Here is a 15,727-nt window from a genome sequence, read left to right as displayed (position 1 = left end):
AGGAGACCTCTTAGGAGTCTTAGGAGATGACCAATTCAAGCACCATAAGACTATGTGTCAAAGAATATTTGTAGCATTATTATTATACTTACTATTATTATAATTTATGTCCATATATACTGTATTTAAACACTAAAATCTGTTTTGTCATTGCAGCTTTTTACTTAAACATATTCATGTTGCAGTTATAATATGGGCTTTAAGTGCAGGCTCTCTGGTTTAATTTTTTCAGGAGCTTAATAGAAGAGGAACCAGTTTTTAAAGGGCTCAAATGTAATTTGACAAATCACCCTAAACATAAATGAAACTGTGATCATCAATACTCGTTGAGAAACTTTTGTAGTCAATAACTACTTGAGGTCTAGATGGGATGAAAGGTTTCTGTGATGCTTTGCCAGGCTTTAGCTTTGGTTGTTTGAGAGTCTCTGTCTTTCTGACTTTAATTTTGTCTTCAGTGACTGAAATGCAAATCGATCTGGTTGAGGACAGGCTCAAAAATTTCACTGCAGAGTATTCTCTTTTTTCCCCTCAACAAACTCCTGCGTTGCTTTTGCAGCATGTTTTGGGTCATTGTCCATCTGTATGCAGAAGAACTGTCCAATCAAGCATTTGTAGCATTTGTCTCTGTCTGTATGTGACCACTGTTTTCTGTCAAATCATCAATAAACACCACAGTGAACCGGTGCCTTTGAAAGCCACGCGGGGCCATGCTATCACATTGTACGCGCATGCTGTGCGCTTCGATCCACAACTGGATCTATGCCATGCTGTTTTGTTCCTGTCATTCCAGTACATGTTGATATCACTTTTATTGATCCAAGAAATTGTTGTTCTGGAAGAAGTCAGGCTTTCAAAGATGTTTTCTGGCAAAATGCAATCTTGTCTTTCTAGTCCTGAGATTCGGAAATAGCTTGTACTTGTGGTTAACCTTTTGCAAAAGCACTGTATGAGCATGAGATAGATTTATGTCAAGGACAGGGTTTTTCACTTGGCTTGATGTTGTGAGGGGTTTCTGTTTATCATGAAGAAGGTGCTGTGACCATCCATCACTGTCAGCCATCTTTGTCTTCTTTTGCTCAGAGAATGTACCAAATTAGTAATTTGGACACTAATATATTATATATATTTTTTTATATTTCTGCTCTGATGCCCGTCTTCCTTGCACTGGGAGCTTTTTTGACAGAATGATGTGGATTGACAGCAGCAGCTTCCAAAACCTCCACAAGTTTAACCTGATTTTCTGAAGAAAAAAAATAGTGAAGTAATAGCCCAACCTGTCCATTAAAGAGCTTTTGAGAGCCCTGAAAAACCATGTGTGACATATCAAAAGCTGTAATTCTAAACCATTCCTCCAGTTTGGAAGTGCTAGTATCCTAATGTATCAGAACCTAATTGTACTCGAGCAGGATGAAATAAACTTGACACTTGACTGACAGTTAATGCAGCTAATGTAAACTTATTATGGTGATGTTGTACACCAAAGCTTTGCATGTCATGATTCAATATCTAATTCTTTCAAAACTGTAAAAAAAAGTCAGACATCTTCCGCAGTGTTGGTCGTTGTTTCAGGATGAAATTATAAAAAAGATGCTCTTTACCCTCCGATCTGTTTTTTCAGCTTGGCGCAGAGCAGCAGGTCTGTAAAGAAGAAGACATGCCGCAGCTTCCTTGCTCCCTCAACCAACTCCACCATGAAACTGTCCTTCAGCAGCTGGCGGTTCTGTGGCAGAAAGAGACAACAGTAGCGAATCAGTAACAAAAAGTATTTTTTTGGGGGGGGGGGGGGGGGGGGGGCATCTTCGTTATGTATAATTATGAACAATAAATCCATTTTTAAGAGCGTTACAGTTACAAATCTAATATGTTCCGTAGACATTTAATCTGAAGAGTATTTGTGTTGAAACTGCTTCAAAAAGCTTTTCTTCTCCGCCTCTCTGCTCACATTCTCATCTCTGTTTGACCAGCATCACACTTGGAAGAGACAAAGGAAGGATCGAGTGGGAGCGCGAAGAAGACAGGAAGACAAGTCCCCATTTCTCTGTTATCACTTACACATCTACATACACTCACTGAAAGTCAACAAAGCAATTTTTGAAAATTGTGTAGGGATTAGATTAAGATTAACTTTATTGTCATGTAATTGTCAAAATTACTCTGCATTTAACCCATCCAGGTTGCCACCTGTTACACTAGACTTATACAACTGAATTCCACTTGCATATCCTGGATCTGCCATAATCATCGATTGGCAGGTCACAGGCAAATGGATGAGTGGTGGTGAAAAAGGATGAGTGATATGAGAAGCTCTGGACTTATCACTGATGTCAGACTACATAATGAGATATGTAATACTGCCGTTTGCCAAAAGGGGGCAGTGATGCCATTTTCTTAGAAGGAAACTAAGTGGACACGAAACAAAACAAGGAGCAGGCATATGTCAAACCACAGCTTAGTAGTAAATGGCTAGATTTTTCATGCTTAAAACTGCAGCTTTCACATGGTATGGAAAATAAGAACAGTCAGAGAAAAGGATTTATCTAAGAAAAATAGTCCTCATTCTAGTTCATTTTTACGTTGTTTCATCAGTCATCTACATGATTTCACGCTTGTGTGCATTTTTATCTGGATATTTCCATTTCTTGTAACATCTCATTTATGATAATCACTTGATATTTATTTCAAAGATGTCACAGGCAACAATAAATTGAGAATTGACTCTAAAGACATGAAGATGAATGGTGCTTATGCTCTCAAATGCAATTTTTTCAAAATAAAAGCTTTTAATACGGATTTCATCAGATCACACTATAAACAGTTTATTTTCTCCACAGGCCATCCTGACTTTTTGTGACCACTTCCCTTCCAACTCACTTCCACATGGTCCCACACCAGCACCCTTTCTCCAAACCTACAGCAGTCGATCCTCCCCTGCAGCAGAGCCACGAAGCATGACATCACACTTGTTCACAACCAACCACATTCTTGTTATCATGTTTGAGACATCCCCTTCTTGTCTACCTCCTCCTCCTCCTCCACCCCCCTCCATCATGAACACACAGTTACTGTCACCACCAGAGAACTTTGGAGTGAAGCTGATGCTTATGAAAGGGACGTTCATATGCTTACAAAACCTGATTTTGGCATCTGCTGGAAAGAGATCAGTCTGTGAGTGAAAATGCTCATGAATGACAGAAAGGAGGGGGTGGAGGAAGGATGACTAAGGGGGGGGGTTACATAGATACCATACCCCGTGACATGCTACCGAAGCCGTTGTTGAAGCTACTTCCCAGAACTCCATTCTTACTGACATGGTGACCTAATAGCAATACCAGTTTCCACTGTTTATTCTAACTACATAACTATTCTAACTACGGACTGAAGAGTGTAGTGATAAAGCCCTGTGATAGACAACCTCTGGATGGTCTGCTTTCTGTCCAAGCGGCAGTTGTCTCTAGTGGCAACTGTCACCTACATCTGTGAGTCCAATCTCTCACTAGACATGTTTAACACATAATTCCACCCCACTCTTTTCTTTCCACATGTATGCTCCTGATTATGTTTGTGCTGTGAGACATACTGCAATCTTTCGGTTGTTTCTGGGTGGGGATGTTTCTAAGGATGGCACATCTGGGCCAGTTCTTGGGCCAGTTTATCTTGCTCATAATGTCTTGCCCTTATGTCACTAATAAAAATTATCGGCTTCAAGACTGTGTGATCCACTTTGAAACATTTTTATGTGTTTGAAACATGTCTAATCTGTATTTTCACACAAAATATCGTTGCCACTTCCAGCCAAAAGATACATATTTCTTTTCTTCTCCAGTTGAATATTCTGCTAAAAAGCTGTTGTTCCATTCTTTGGTGAAGGTGGGTTTACAAGGATGATTCGTGAGATCATGGCCCAAGATTCAGCACATTCAAATACAATGTGGAGATATTAAACTTGTGAGATGACAACCATGTGCGTATTCTCATATTCTGGAATTCCTAAAGAGGGAATCACACGCAAAAGATCATGTGCCTTTTTAAGTACTTTGATTTGAAAAAAAAAATTTAAATAAAAAAAAACATGTCAGGCATATGGTTGAGTATTTCTGTATGCCCTTTATACATGAATAGAGGGGATCTTTCACAATGAGAAATTACAAAACTTTCTTCCAGCCTTAAACAGAATTTGCTGCTGCTTTATGTTTTATATAAAAAGAGATTAGAATATCTTATGGTTATGTAATGCTTTTGTCTTTTTGTAGACCATGTTTTTTTAATGCATATGGTTAGAAACAGCAAGTTAGAGTGCATGGAACAACTTGATTTCATAGATGCATTCGGGGTATTGTGATTGTGTATTTGTTTTATTATTATTTCTACGATTTTAAAAAGGTCCTTAAATTCTATTTTGAGTGCAGTTTGACTGTGAAAAAAGGAAACAGAAAAGAAGATGACGCTGTGTTACTGTGATAATATCATTTTCAAGAGCACTTTCAAGAGCCACAATAATTCTGCAGTGAAAATAAGACACTGTGACAGTTTTACTGTGCATATGTAAATAAGACTGCGTCCAGGCACTTTGGCAAGTAAAATCCGTTCTGATTTTCATGAGTTGGCTTTACATTCTTACAGACCGCTGAAAAGAAAGTGCAGCAGCAGATTAATCTGGATTACTATCGAGAAAGTAACTTAATTGCCAAACTACTAATATTGACGACTGCAAATCTAGAGTGAGCAATGTGTTACACACGATCTGTTCAAGTAATTGAATTGAATTTGAGATGACACATGGCAAAACTACTGTGGCTGTCGGGCCTCTACGGTACCCCTTGATAAATCATAAAAGAGGAGAACTGCAGCTAGTATCATAAAAATAACATACAAAATAACGCTTGTCTTCTGAACTTATGCAGCATTTAATAATGGGTCATCATATTTTTTTTCTTGTGATTTCATGTTGATTATTTTATCTTTGGATACAGGAAAAAATGCACTTAAGACTTTGCCCTGTGCTGCCCCTTCATTCTAAAACAGAGAAAATAGAATCTTAAACAAACCAGCTGTCTCAGCACATAAGACTTTCATAATATTTGAGAGGCAGAAAGAGAAATAACAGCTGACCGGCACATCGTGTAAGCAACAGAACACAGATTAAATATTGACCATCTCCTGGAGAAGGCACACGGAGTCACTGAGAGCATGTGGCAGAAGTAATGGCTTGAGTTTATTTTTAGAACATTCGCTTAAAGAGCCACCTCTGCACGCGCATGTGTGTGGTGTGTGTTTTATCTTGTAAGCATGCAGGGGACATGCTTATGTGATGACTGAGGAAAAAGTGGAATTGTGTAAATGAGTGTGTAGTTTTCCATCGGCAACACTCGCATCAGCGATGCAGCTTTCCCAAAGGCAAACAAAACAGTGAGGACATGAGCGCCGTCATTTGCATTTTAATGAAGCAGTTTCTGTTTTTCTCCTCCTTTCATGGACCTGGACCAGGGCCTCTGGGGGCCACCTGTGCAGCTCTACTCCTGCATCCCTCCACAAACCATTAGGGCTTCTTTAACCCTGTACATTGGAGTTCGAATCATAATCGAGCACTCTGTCATTTGCTGTCACTTGTGCTGTTGGACTGTATTTTGCTTCTTCTCATGGTTGCCATACCGAGTGAACAATGTTACCAACGAAAGAAGGGAGCCTGAATTCAAGCTCTGCCAACTCATCGAGCTAACCATCTAATCATAAATGTTCAAATCAATCCTCTTAAAAAGTGTTACACATTATCGGTGGCTGAAACAGTGTCTTCTTTTGAGCATCATCATCCTCACTGGATGCAAGTCCTTATCTTCTCAACATTTCCAAGAAATGGGAGCGTTTTGATTACTGAAGTTGCCTAAGTGTTGAACCTCATTTAAAGAGAAATAAATACACACACACACACACAAAAACACACACACACACACACACATACATGAAAACAAAAAAAAGCCTATTATCAGTATATACTCTGTCCAGGGTGAGGTACAAAATAATGAGCCCCATTGATTTCCAAGTGCCTCTTTCATGTATCCATTATAAATATTTGATGATTGGTGTGAAGCCCTAAACCAATCGAGAAGGAAACTGTGGCCTTCGGGGATAATAAAGGCGCTGTGTGTGTGTGTGTGTATACATACGCTCAGGGAGCATATGCAGAGAGAGAGTAGGAAAGTGTGCGAGTGTGTGTGTGTGGAAAGGGTGCAGTAATGACCCCAGTCAGCTAGGGGAGGAGCCTCCTTGACTCGCCTCCTCCCACCCACCATTTATGAATAATTAACTTGGAATCTGCCAGTCAGAGTGGACTGGTGGCTCATTAATTCGGTGCTGTGTACAGCAGTGTCACATAAGCTATCAATCACGAAGCAGCCATTCATGTGCATCAAGTCATCTCCAGGGATGAGAGAGAGACAGTGTTTTTGGGGGGATCTGTGTTTGTGCTATTGGAGGTGGGGGATGGAGGGATGGGGAGACTCAGAGCAAACACACAGAATCACCCTCATCATGGCAACCCTGATGTGACCATATAAGGACATGGGCTCCGCTTTAGGCTGCAGATTGGTGGCTCCTGTGCACTCATCTGGCTGTGACTTCAAAGTCTTTCGGTGGGTGGGCTTATGACATCATCATACACAAAATGAGCAGGCCTGTAGAAAACTGACGAGAGATCGACAAGCTTGTTTCTGAAAAAGTTGGGAGCCAACAAAGATTGATATGAGTGGAATGACTGGCAGACAATAGTCCTATTAAGACAACATGTCAAATGTTAATTGTGAGATCTTTTTAATCAGTCATTTTGAATTTGATGCTGGTTGACTGTTCAAATAAAATTCAGTAAGGGGCAACAAAAGACAACAAAAAATGCTTTTTAACGCCAAATAAAATGTGGTGGATCATTTCCAAAGTAATTCATTTAACCGGCAGCAGGTCAAAGAGCATCCCAGAGAGGAAAAGTCTTTCAGAAGTAAAGATGGGGAAGGGTTCATCTCTCTGAGAAAGCTTGACACAAAACTGCAAAGGATTTGAGGATTCATATCAAAATAAAAAAAAAACAGAGACCATAGGAAGCCATTACCAGAGAACATAGCTCATGCCTGCATCCACAAACACAAATTAAACCTGATGATGTAAGCAATAAAACAAGATTGAGTCAAAGATCATTTCAGTTGGACTGAGTTCCTTTAGAAAATCACATATGCTGTGTTCCCCAGAGTAAAGACAATAGGGGACCTGTGAAGGATGAGTTACTTCTGAAAAATACCAAAACGGATTTTGGAGCATCATATGCTACCTTCCTTTCTTTCCCAGATTCTGCATTTAACTTCATGACAAGGTAGTAAAAAAAAAAAGATTGAGTAATAAAATATCCTGCCTGCAGCCTACACCCATCATCCACTAAGATGATTTGATCCATTAAGAAACCAAAATAGGATGTCCCAAACTGTTGAGCAGCTAAGTTCCACAATCATGCAACAATGTGCTTGTCTAAATAATTTACACAACTTTACAGTTCTTTTTAGACGGGTTCATATGGTCTTCTTTTACATGAAACTCTACAGCAGCACCGGCTGGGTTTCCATTCCTAAGTGTGAGAAGGTGTGACTAAGACAAGGTGAATAAGGTGAATAAAAAGTTTTTGTAGACAAGATATTGCATGTTAGGAGAAATTAAAACAACTTTGCAACCTGAAGACAGAAATGACGTGACGCACCAGCTGTTTCTGGTCTGAGCTGGCAAACAAAAAACTAATAATAATCCTAGAAACCAATATGATTCCAGAAGAAGAACTTGCTTCATTTTCCTCTTGTAAATGTCCACTGCAGTTGTTGTCGGTTTGTCTTGAGGTTTGTTTTCATTTAGGACAACAACTTTTTATTGAATTATTAGCAACTTTTGCTAGTTTGTAGTTAGCAGTAAAACTCTTAACACTCACCTCTCCCTTCTTGACCGTTGTAGACTGGCGCCTGGATGTGGTCTCTTCATTGATGCTGGACAGGAAGTTCTGGGAGATCCGCAAGGCGTCCTGCAGAAGCGGGTGGTCTGGATGGCTGGTGGGTGTGTGTTTGAGCAAATCCTAGCGGCAGATAAAGAAACATTAAAGTTGAAAAGGTGAAAACATCCAAGCAGAAGCCCAGAATTCTCAGTATTTTATTTTTAGATCTGCAAAGACTCCATTCTCTTTCTTAAACTCGGCTACAACACATAACTTCTGAACACGGTGCCATTAATGACTAAATATGACTTGTAAATAATTAAACTGAGGATTTGTTGCAGTTGTTTCTCCTGAGCATTGGAAACACAGAATATTCTGAGAATAACTAAAGAGAATAACTAAAACAAACTATTACATTTTATGAGCTGAGTATATTGGAAAACAAACTGCTGGCTGTGTTTTGATGCACTGTGTCATGCTCTCTTTGTTTTTTTTTTTTACTGCCGGTTTATGAAACACAGTGGAACACAGCTATAACATTATTTAAGAAACTTTCTTACTTACATGTAACACCAATGTGCTGCGAGTCACTCTGTCCACTGGTTTATAGAGCAAAGCTGCAAATGAAATAGGACAGAAAGCAGACTGAAGTGTTTACATGACTGAATTACCATTGCATATAATATGTAAATATATACAGTATTTTATTAGTACTTTAGCGGAATTGAGCATAACATGACTAACCCTCTAGAGAGTTCTTGGCCATGTCCTTACAATCCTTGGGACTTCTCACCTTCAGGTTCTGTTTGGGTATAAAAAAAACACCAGTGCAACTAGTTTAAAAAGACCTTCAGAAAACATCTCAGTATGATTAGGCAACATGAAATCATGGTGAGGTTATAATCTTTGCTCAAGCTCTGAGGTCATCCACTTCCAGATTAATTATGCCATCCTCAGCAGCTTTCTCCCCAGTTCTATCATGCTCAGATGGCTCAGAGTCATGCATCATTACTTAGACCATTAACAACTCTCCACGATGAATTCCCCATTCGGCATGAAGATACCAGCCTCAACGCTCACTTCATTAAACATAAATGAAGAGTCATGTATCAGAAAGTTCCACATGCTTAAAAAAAAAAAAGAAGAAGAAAGACATGGTTCACGAACTCCTGGGTTTGCTCACCAGACTGCATAACATCCACATGTTTAACACAGAATTTGATTTTACAAACCATTTTCCAAAAGCTGATGAAAACAGATCGGTGTACTTTTACGCTTTTTTCATGAACGTACAGCAGTTCAAAAACATTTATTTTAATAGGCTGGATCTGAATCCATTACTGCAGCTGCTGTACCAACAGAAATATTCCTGTTAGACCTTACACACGCTGCATGAATATTAAATGGAATATAACAGTGTTGGGTGTTGTCAGGTTCATTTTTGGGTTTTCTGTTTCGCCTCATGACTTGTAATACATCAGTGTGATCTTTGCATTCTCTCTTCTTTTCTGCTCTCCCTGTACACCTGGATTCTGTTAGCTGATCACTACCACCGGCTATTATTAATCATAAGCTCCTTCGGTTTGAATGCTTCTTGGTTTCCTTTGTTCAGTGCCAGGTCCTCGTCTACACTGTCACTGTTAGCCATCATTGTCACCTGTCTGCATTCCTCACTTTTTTTTAAGCCCTTGGTTTTTGTCTTTAAATAATGTTTCCAGTTTCCTCAAAAGGTTGCCAAGTGTTTCTTCAGTCCTGGTCATACTTCTCCTCAAGTCATGCCTAGGAACACCTGGCAGTGTAGATCAGTGGGTTAAACCAGGGTCACGTTGGTTGTGTCAGCCCCCAAAACTAAACTGTTGGCATTAGTGTTGATGACTTGCCCTAGATAAAAGAAAGTCAGAGTTCTTTCAAGGAAGATGTATGTCCACATTAAGTAAGCTGAGCTCACATTATGCCGATCAGGGTTAAAGATGAAAAGGCCCTATTGAGGAAAAGCACACTTGAATCCACCATCTCCTGCACTGTTCTATTTAAACGCTGTTCAGAGAAACAATAGTATACGCATGGTTACACACAAGAAATTGCTTCTGGCTGTATTTGTATAGATATATTTTGCAGAACATTAAAATTTAAATGCATGGAAATGACTGTGTGGGTGAAGACTGAGTGTGTTTTGCAAGTACAGTACATCAGGGACAAAACTAATAAGCACTCACAACTCTCCCTGACTCTCCAATTCTCAGAAACTGTTCTTTTCAGAAATAACACATGAATTAACACTTCTGCAAGAATGTGGTCTGCGGTGGTGTTGAGTCAAGAGAAGACCGCTCTCTTAAGCATGAAATCGGCACGGAGTGATGGAGGGAGATCATCAACCCGACACTCATCTTCTAACGTATTTTCATGTGATGTTTTACCTTATTTTCTTCTGATCAAAAATAGGGTAATGTCCAAAAGTCAGAACAGCGACCAGTTATGACCAATTTTGTCCTTAAACACAGCTTACAAAACCCTCTTAGACAAGCTGTCTTTTCATTTCTTTAAGTAGTTTTCAGGATTAGTTCTCCAGGCTTCTTGAAGGACTTTCCAAAGCTCTTCTTTGAAAGTTCTCTGTCAAGAAGATCCCACACTGCTTCCATTGAGGCCCGGGCTCTGGGGAGGATTCGTCCCTCCATAAGACCTGTTGCCACTGATTCTCAGTCCAGTTCTGGTGTCATTTAGCATAGCTCAGCATTTTCTTCAAGTTTCCCTTCCTTAAGAATGGCTTCTTGACAGCATGGAGACCATTTCTGCCACTTATTTTCTTGTACTCCACTTGCCTAGAGTTCTCATTCTTTTAAGGATACACTGCAGATCATACTGAGATATGCTATGTTTTCAACTAATAACTGTTTGGAAATCCCCCTGTGTTACCAAAATGCTATTTTATGCCATCTAATTTTGTTATCTTTGGCATTTTTTGTAGATACAAGAAATGAAATAGCAATAAATTATTTGTTTTTGTGACAGGCTTCCAGTAAAGATACAGTGCAAAATTGTCCCTTTGCAAAGTTATCTGCTTAAGTACAGTATCTTTTTAATGCTCAAATTATTCATAAGGTCATTGTTAAGTGGCTTAACCAAAACAAAAAAAAAAACAAAAAAACAGAAGATCCTCTCAGCTACAAGGACAAGACTGAAAATGAGTAAAAAAGCAGCAAACGTACAAAGAAAAACTTGGAGAGTCCTTCAAAAAAACCTGGAGGACTATTGCTCAATTGCTTCTTTAAGGGATTATAAGAAAGTTTGGCTCCCTGGAAGCGAAATATAAAGAAATGAGGTGTTCCTCAAGACTTTCGCACAGTACTGTACATACTAGAGAAACTCTGAGTAAACTATGAAACTCCACTGGATGATTTACTAGTACCTAGAAATGAAAGGGGTGACTTTTCTGTCTTACCTCAGAGATTTCAGCAAATTGCGTGTTGGCCTGGCAGCACTTCTCTGCAGTCTCTACAGCCAGCTCGTAGTTGTCCAGGAATGCTCTGTAAACTCCGAGCTGGCTCGCCTGATGGAAAGAAAGAAAGAAAGAAAGAAAAAAGGGCACAGAGGACGGATTAGGAGTGTGTTTTAATTATTTGATTATCAAAATAGGCATATTGAGATATATGTCAGAGAAAAGAGCCCTACTTTTAATGCAGTCACAGTTAATTTGTCCAACACTAAGTAACCCCATAAAATATAAGATACTGGCATCACCAACAACATAAGTACAATTTGCAACTGTGAGATGCCAGTTTTTTTCATTTTCAAATCTCAGGCAGGTGATTTCACCCAGTCAGCAACATCTCAAGAACTGGAAATGTCTTGCAAACAATCAAACAAAACAGCCAGCAAATGAGAAATTCAGATAACAAGAGCAGTGTTTAACTATGGTGGTCTTCATAGCTTGTTGCCGTAGAAACTAGCTAGACCTGCACTGTGATGGGTTGGGTAATTAATGACTGGTGTAATGGAGGCTATGAAAGCACATTTAGGAAGCTGGATGGCTGAATAAAGTACAGCAAACGTTGCCTGCCAGCGCTGCGATCCATCTCGGCGGTGAACAAAAGGACAATCAATTTTCCTGAACAAAAGCCGACAGAGGACAGGGTACAGTGGAGCAGCGATGGGTTCTGTGGGAATTGTTGAGAGCCACACACACACTCACTTCTAAAAATCCACATCACATATTTAAACATCTCTTATCTGAGTGAGCTGAACATGAATTATTACTTGTAAAGCTTTCAATGTCTTGCTACTTTTCAGAACTTATAGCCCAGTAATAGCCAGCGTCCATTCTCAAAGGGCCGTTCAGGTTTATGATTGTGTATCCAATTCCCATTTTTAACCATCAGTTGCATTAGTTATGATAAGAAATCAGTAGTCAAGAAAACCATTACAAAAAACAACTTCGACAACTTTATCTGAAGGATGAACAGAGAGTGAGAGCGTGTGAGTGAGCGTGGTCTCTCTGCTCTTAGTTTACGCACTTCGGTTTGTAATCGCCGTCACAGAAACGCCGAGCTGCCGCATTGGTGAGCTGAGACCTTGCTTTTTCATTTTCATACATCAGCAGATTCATTCCCCGTGGGTTTTCACACCATGGTGGAAAAGTACCAAAGAGAATGGATGGTGTAGCTCTGCTGCCACAGTTTATGTGTATGTGTGCACATGTTCCTTCTGAGGGTGCGACAAAATATTTTGAAAGAGCAGCAGTTGGTCAGGGTTAATATTTTTTATTTCCATATTATTCCATACATTTATTTTTGATTATTTTGAAATTGTTCTCATATGTGAAGCATCTTAAAAATGTGCTTTTTACCCACCACAGTGAACTACTTTTTTTACTCTAGGCATGAGTCCATGATGTTTGCTTTCACGTGGAGTGTGAGAACTGATTCCAAGAGGAATGTATAGTCACAAGTTTTCTAAACATTGTTTGCCCTGACTTTGTTATCTCTGGCATTTACAATGCATTTGTGTGTGACAGATCTCTCATTGTGTATGCAAAAACCATGTACAGTTTTGAGGCCAAATGCCACTGGGGGAACACAAAACCCAAGGTCTAAAATTAGTCCTAAACTGTGTTTTAAAATGCAGTTCTTGCTGGAACATTTCAGGCAGTGAAACTGCCCCAAAAACATGTTTTGTTCATACATTTGCACAGCATACAGAAGAAAAAAGGAGGAAGGTGAGGCTGCTTTGGCAATCCAGCAGTCCTGTGTCCTGCCCGGGGCCACGCAATCTGCACCACAGCAAAGACCATTCAGAGCGTGACAGTTTGACTGTAGAAGGAAAAGAGCCCAAATGTCTGCCAGCCACATCCACATAACGGCATGAAGGCTTACAGAGCGCGGCTACAGTGTCAGAGCAGAAAATGGCTTAGAGTGATGAAAGAAAGTGATTAGGCATTTGGATTTCTTAGCTCAGGATTTGCCCTGTGTCGGAGTAGGTGTGTAATCCACAGCGGAAAACAACATCATGAAAACAGGCTCATGACAGACTACAGCCATTATACAAAAAGGCTGAATTTATCCTTGGTTTGTAAGGCACTCTAACAGACTCAAGATAATTTCTTGAAAGGAGAAAAATCCCTGATGTTTCGCAGCTCTACAGTGTTGGTGCTTTTTTAGTGCATCGTCTTTGAGGAACACATTCAAAGGCAGATTATCACTTTGCTTGTCTGCCTTTGTGGTGCAAAACCTTCCCTTTTCTGCCATATATGAAGCTTGTATATGGAAGGAGTAGAATCTCAACCCTATTTTCAGTCTTCAAACACTTCTCACTGACACCCGCACGCACTACCTGTCACTGACGCTTTGCCTCTTCTTCTTTTATTTCCATCTCTCGTCTTCCCTGTTCTGATGTTTCATGATTCCTAAACCCTCATGGATCTCAGTCATAGTGAGACAGCTCTATCAGACTTGCAGCAGTCACCTATTTGCCTTGTCGGCTCCCATCCTCACTCAGCCACCCCTACCCCCACCAGTAGTCATCTGAATCACCTACTCTTCTCCCATCTAATCTCTCCCTGCCTTCTCCTCCTCTCCAAAGTGGAGCTGTTATAATGTAACATCTTCCCTATTTTTTTTTTACTTTTTTTGTAGGCTTAGTACCCCCCCCTGACTTTTACCAACCACTGTCTAGAGAGTGGGAGGAAATGGGGTAGAAAGAGTTTTGAATGTGAGCAAGTGTGTTAAAGCAACAGAGCATGTGTGTACAATAAAAACACTTCTGTGACCATGTTAAGGAGGAGTGACAAAGACCACCTGGTTCCGTTTTACAACAAATACACAAGTTAAAGAACTTCTTTCTGGCCGTCAGATCTCACCAGATTTGTATTCTTTCGACCTTGCGCTTCACATTTTCAGGACCCACTTATGGAAAATGCCATTATTCTTTCACAATTTCCAGACTGAATGTGAAGCATTACTCTCAAAACACTGCTCACAGCTAACAGTCATTCTACTGTAAGCATCACTACCCACGTCAGAAACACATCTTTTCTTGGAGCCGATTGTGAGTCAATTTTGTTGTAGGGAAGTCTAATGTGATCAAGAGGAAGGGATAAAATATGGACAAGCCTGTCTATTAATTAGATTATTACGAACATTTGATCCAAACTAGATTTTCAAATGCGTCTACATGACAACAAAAGATACCTATCAAATTCCAATTTCTTATCTAAAGCCCAATCTGAGCTTCCTGAGATAAATTAATAAGGATGTGTGCGTACGTGTGAGTGTGTGTAAGAAAGAGAGCGCGAAAGAAAGAGGCTCCTATTTATAGCAGCTTCTTCGAGACACAAAGCACACAGTGCTGTGATGGCCTCAGCTGCCTGAGGCAGAAAGAGGGCATTGTGAAGCAGGCCTGCACCTCCCTCTGTATGTGTGTGTGTGTGTGCATATGTGTGTGTGTTTGTGCTAAAGTATAAGTGAGAGACGAGGAGGGAGACAGACAGAGCGAGTAAGGGTTACACCAGTGGGAGAGAACGAGTATTTCTGAGAGAATTAACAAATGAATCATTGTGAGTTAATTGACCCATGGTGAAAACGATTCAATAGAATCAGTGTACTGTACATTTGGAACTGACATCGTTGGTAGAGACTGCAGGAGAAAAGACAGAGAGCAAGCAGATGTTTAGGCGGAAATAGGAAGAAGGGGAAGTCGCAGATTCAATTTGTCCAAATGTGAAATGACAAAGAGAAGTATCATGACAAAAATCAAATCAAACCCTTTTTTTATCGATTTACCAAATTTAGCTGACAGATTCTGCTTCTGAAAGCATTTCAACTAAAGAAAACACACGTTTATGAATAATGCCACCGTAGCTCTGTACGTTTGCTTTGGGTGCGCATCCATAAATGTTGCTGTTGAACCCTGAATGTCCTTTCCAGTGCTGTCAACCTTTTTGGGTGCTCAATGCTGTCAATTTGATTTGGGGTAAAGTCAGGCAGCTACATCTAGGGACTGAGCTGCTGTCATGGCTATACACGCAGTATACAAAAAAAAAAAGTAGCCCATCCCAACTATGAATATGCATGTGCTCCAAAAGCCTTACGAGTTTCTGGAAGAGGTCCCCGACTCTCTGGTGGTGACTCCACTGCTGGACACGGGGCAAAAGTCCGTCGTAGAAATCCTTGTGGATCTCGTAGAGCTCAGGCACTTTGAAGAAGATGGTTTCTATCTGGGCCACAGTGAGCACAGGCTGTGAAGTTGTAGCGGCAGCCTTCAGAGGCTTCATGGGCTGAA

At 40.1% G+C, this 15,727-nt stretch overlaps 1 protein-coding gene across 1 annotated transcript in view; it reads right to left on the bottom strand.

The window, feature by feature from the left end:
- bcr (BCR activator of RhoGEF and GTPase) overlaps positions 1–15,727 on the bottom strand; it is a 79,110-nt gene that overhangs the window by 13,348 nt on the left and 50,035 nt on the right. The window contains exons 4-9 of the mRNA XM_072371766.1: positions 15,537–15,722; positions 11,394–11,501; positions 8,699–8,756; positions 8,519–8,571; positions 7,955–8,095; positions 1,599–1,720 (exon numbers count right to left, since the gene is read on the bottom strand). Of these exons, the coding sequence (XP_072227867.1) occupies positions 1,599–1,720; positions 7,955–8,095; positions 8,519–8,571; positions 8,699–8,756; positions 11,394–11,501; positions 15,537–15,722 (668 nt within the window). The remainder of the gene's footprint in view (positions 1–1,598; positions 1,721–7,954; positions 8,096–8,518; positions 8,572–8,698; positions 8,757–11,393; positions 11,502–15,536; positions 15,723–15,727) is intronic.

This window comes from Leuresthes tenuis, unplaced genomic scaffold (genome assembly GCF_036924035.1).
Source record: "Leuresthes tenuis unplaced genomic scaffold, fLeuTen1.0.hap1 SCAF_19, whole genome shotgun sequence".
NCBI classification, from domain to species: domain Eukaryota; kingdom Metazoa; phylum Chordata; class Actinopteri; order Atheriniformes; family Atherinopsidae; genus Leuresthes; species Leuresthes tenuis.
This window is presented reverse-complemented; position numbering and strand designations above follow the sequence as displayed.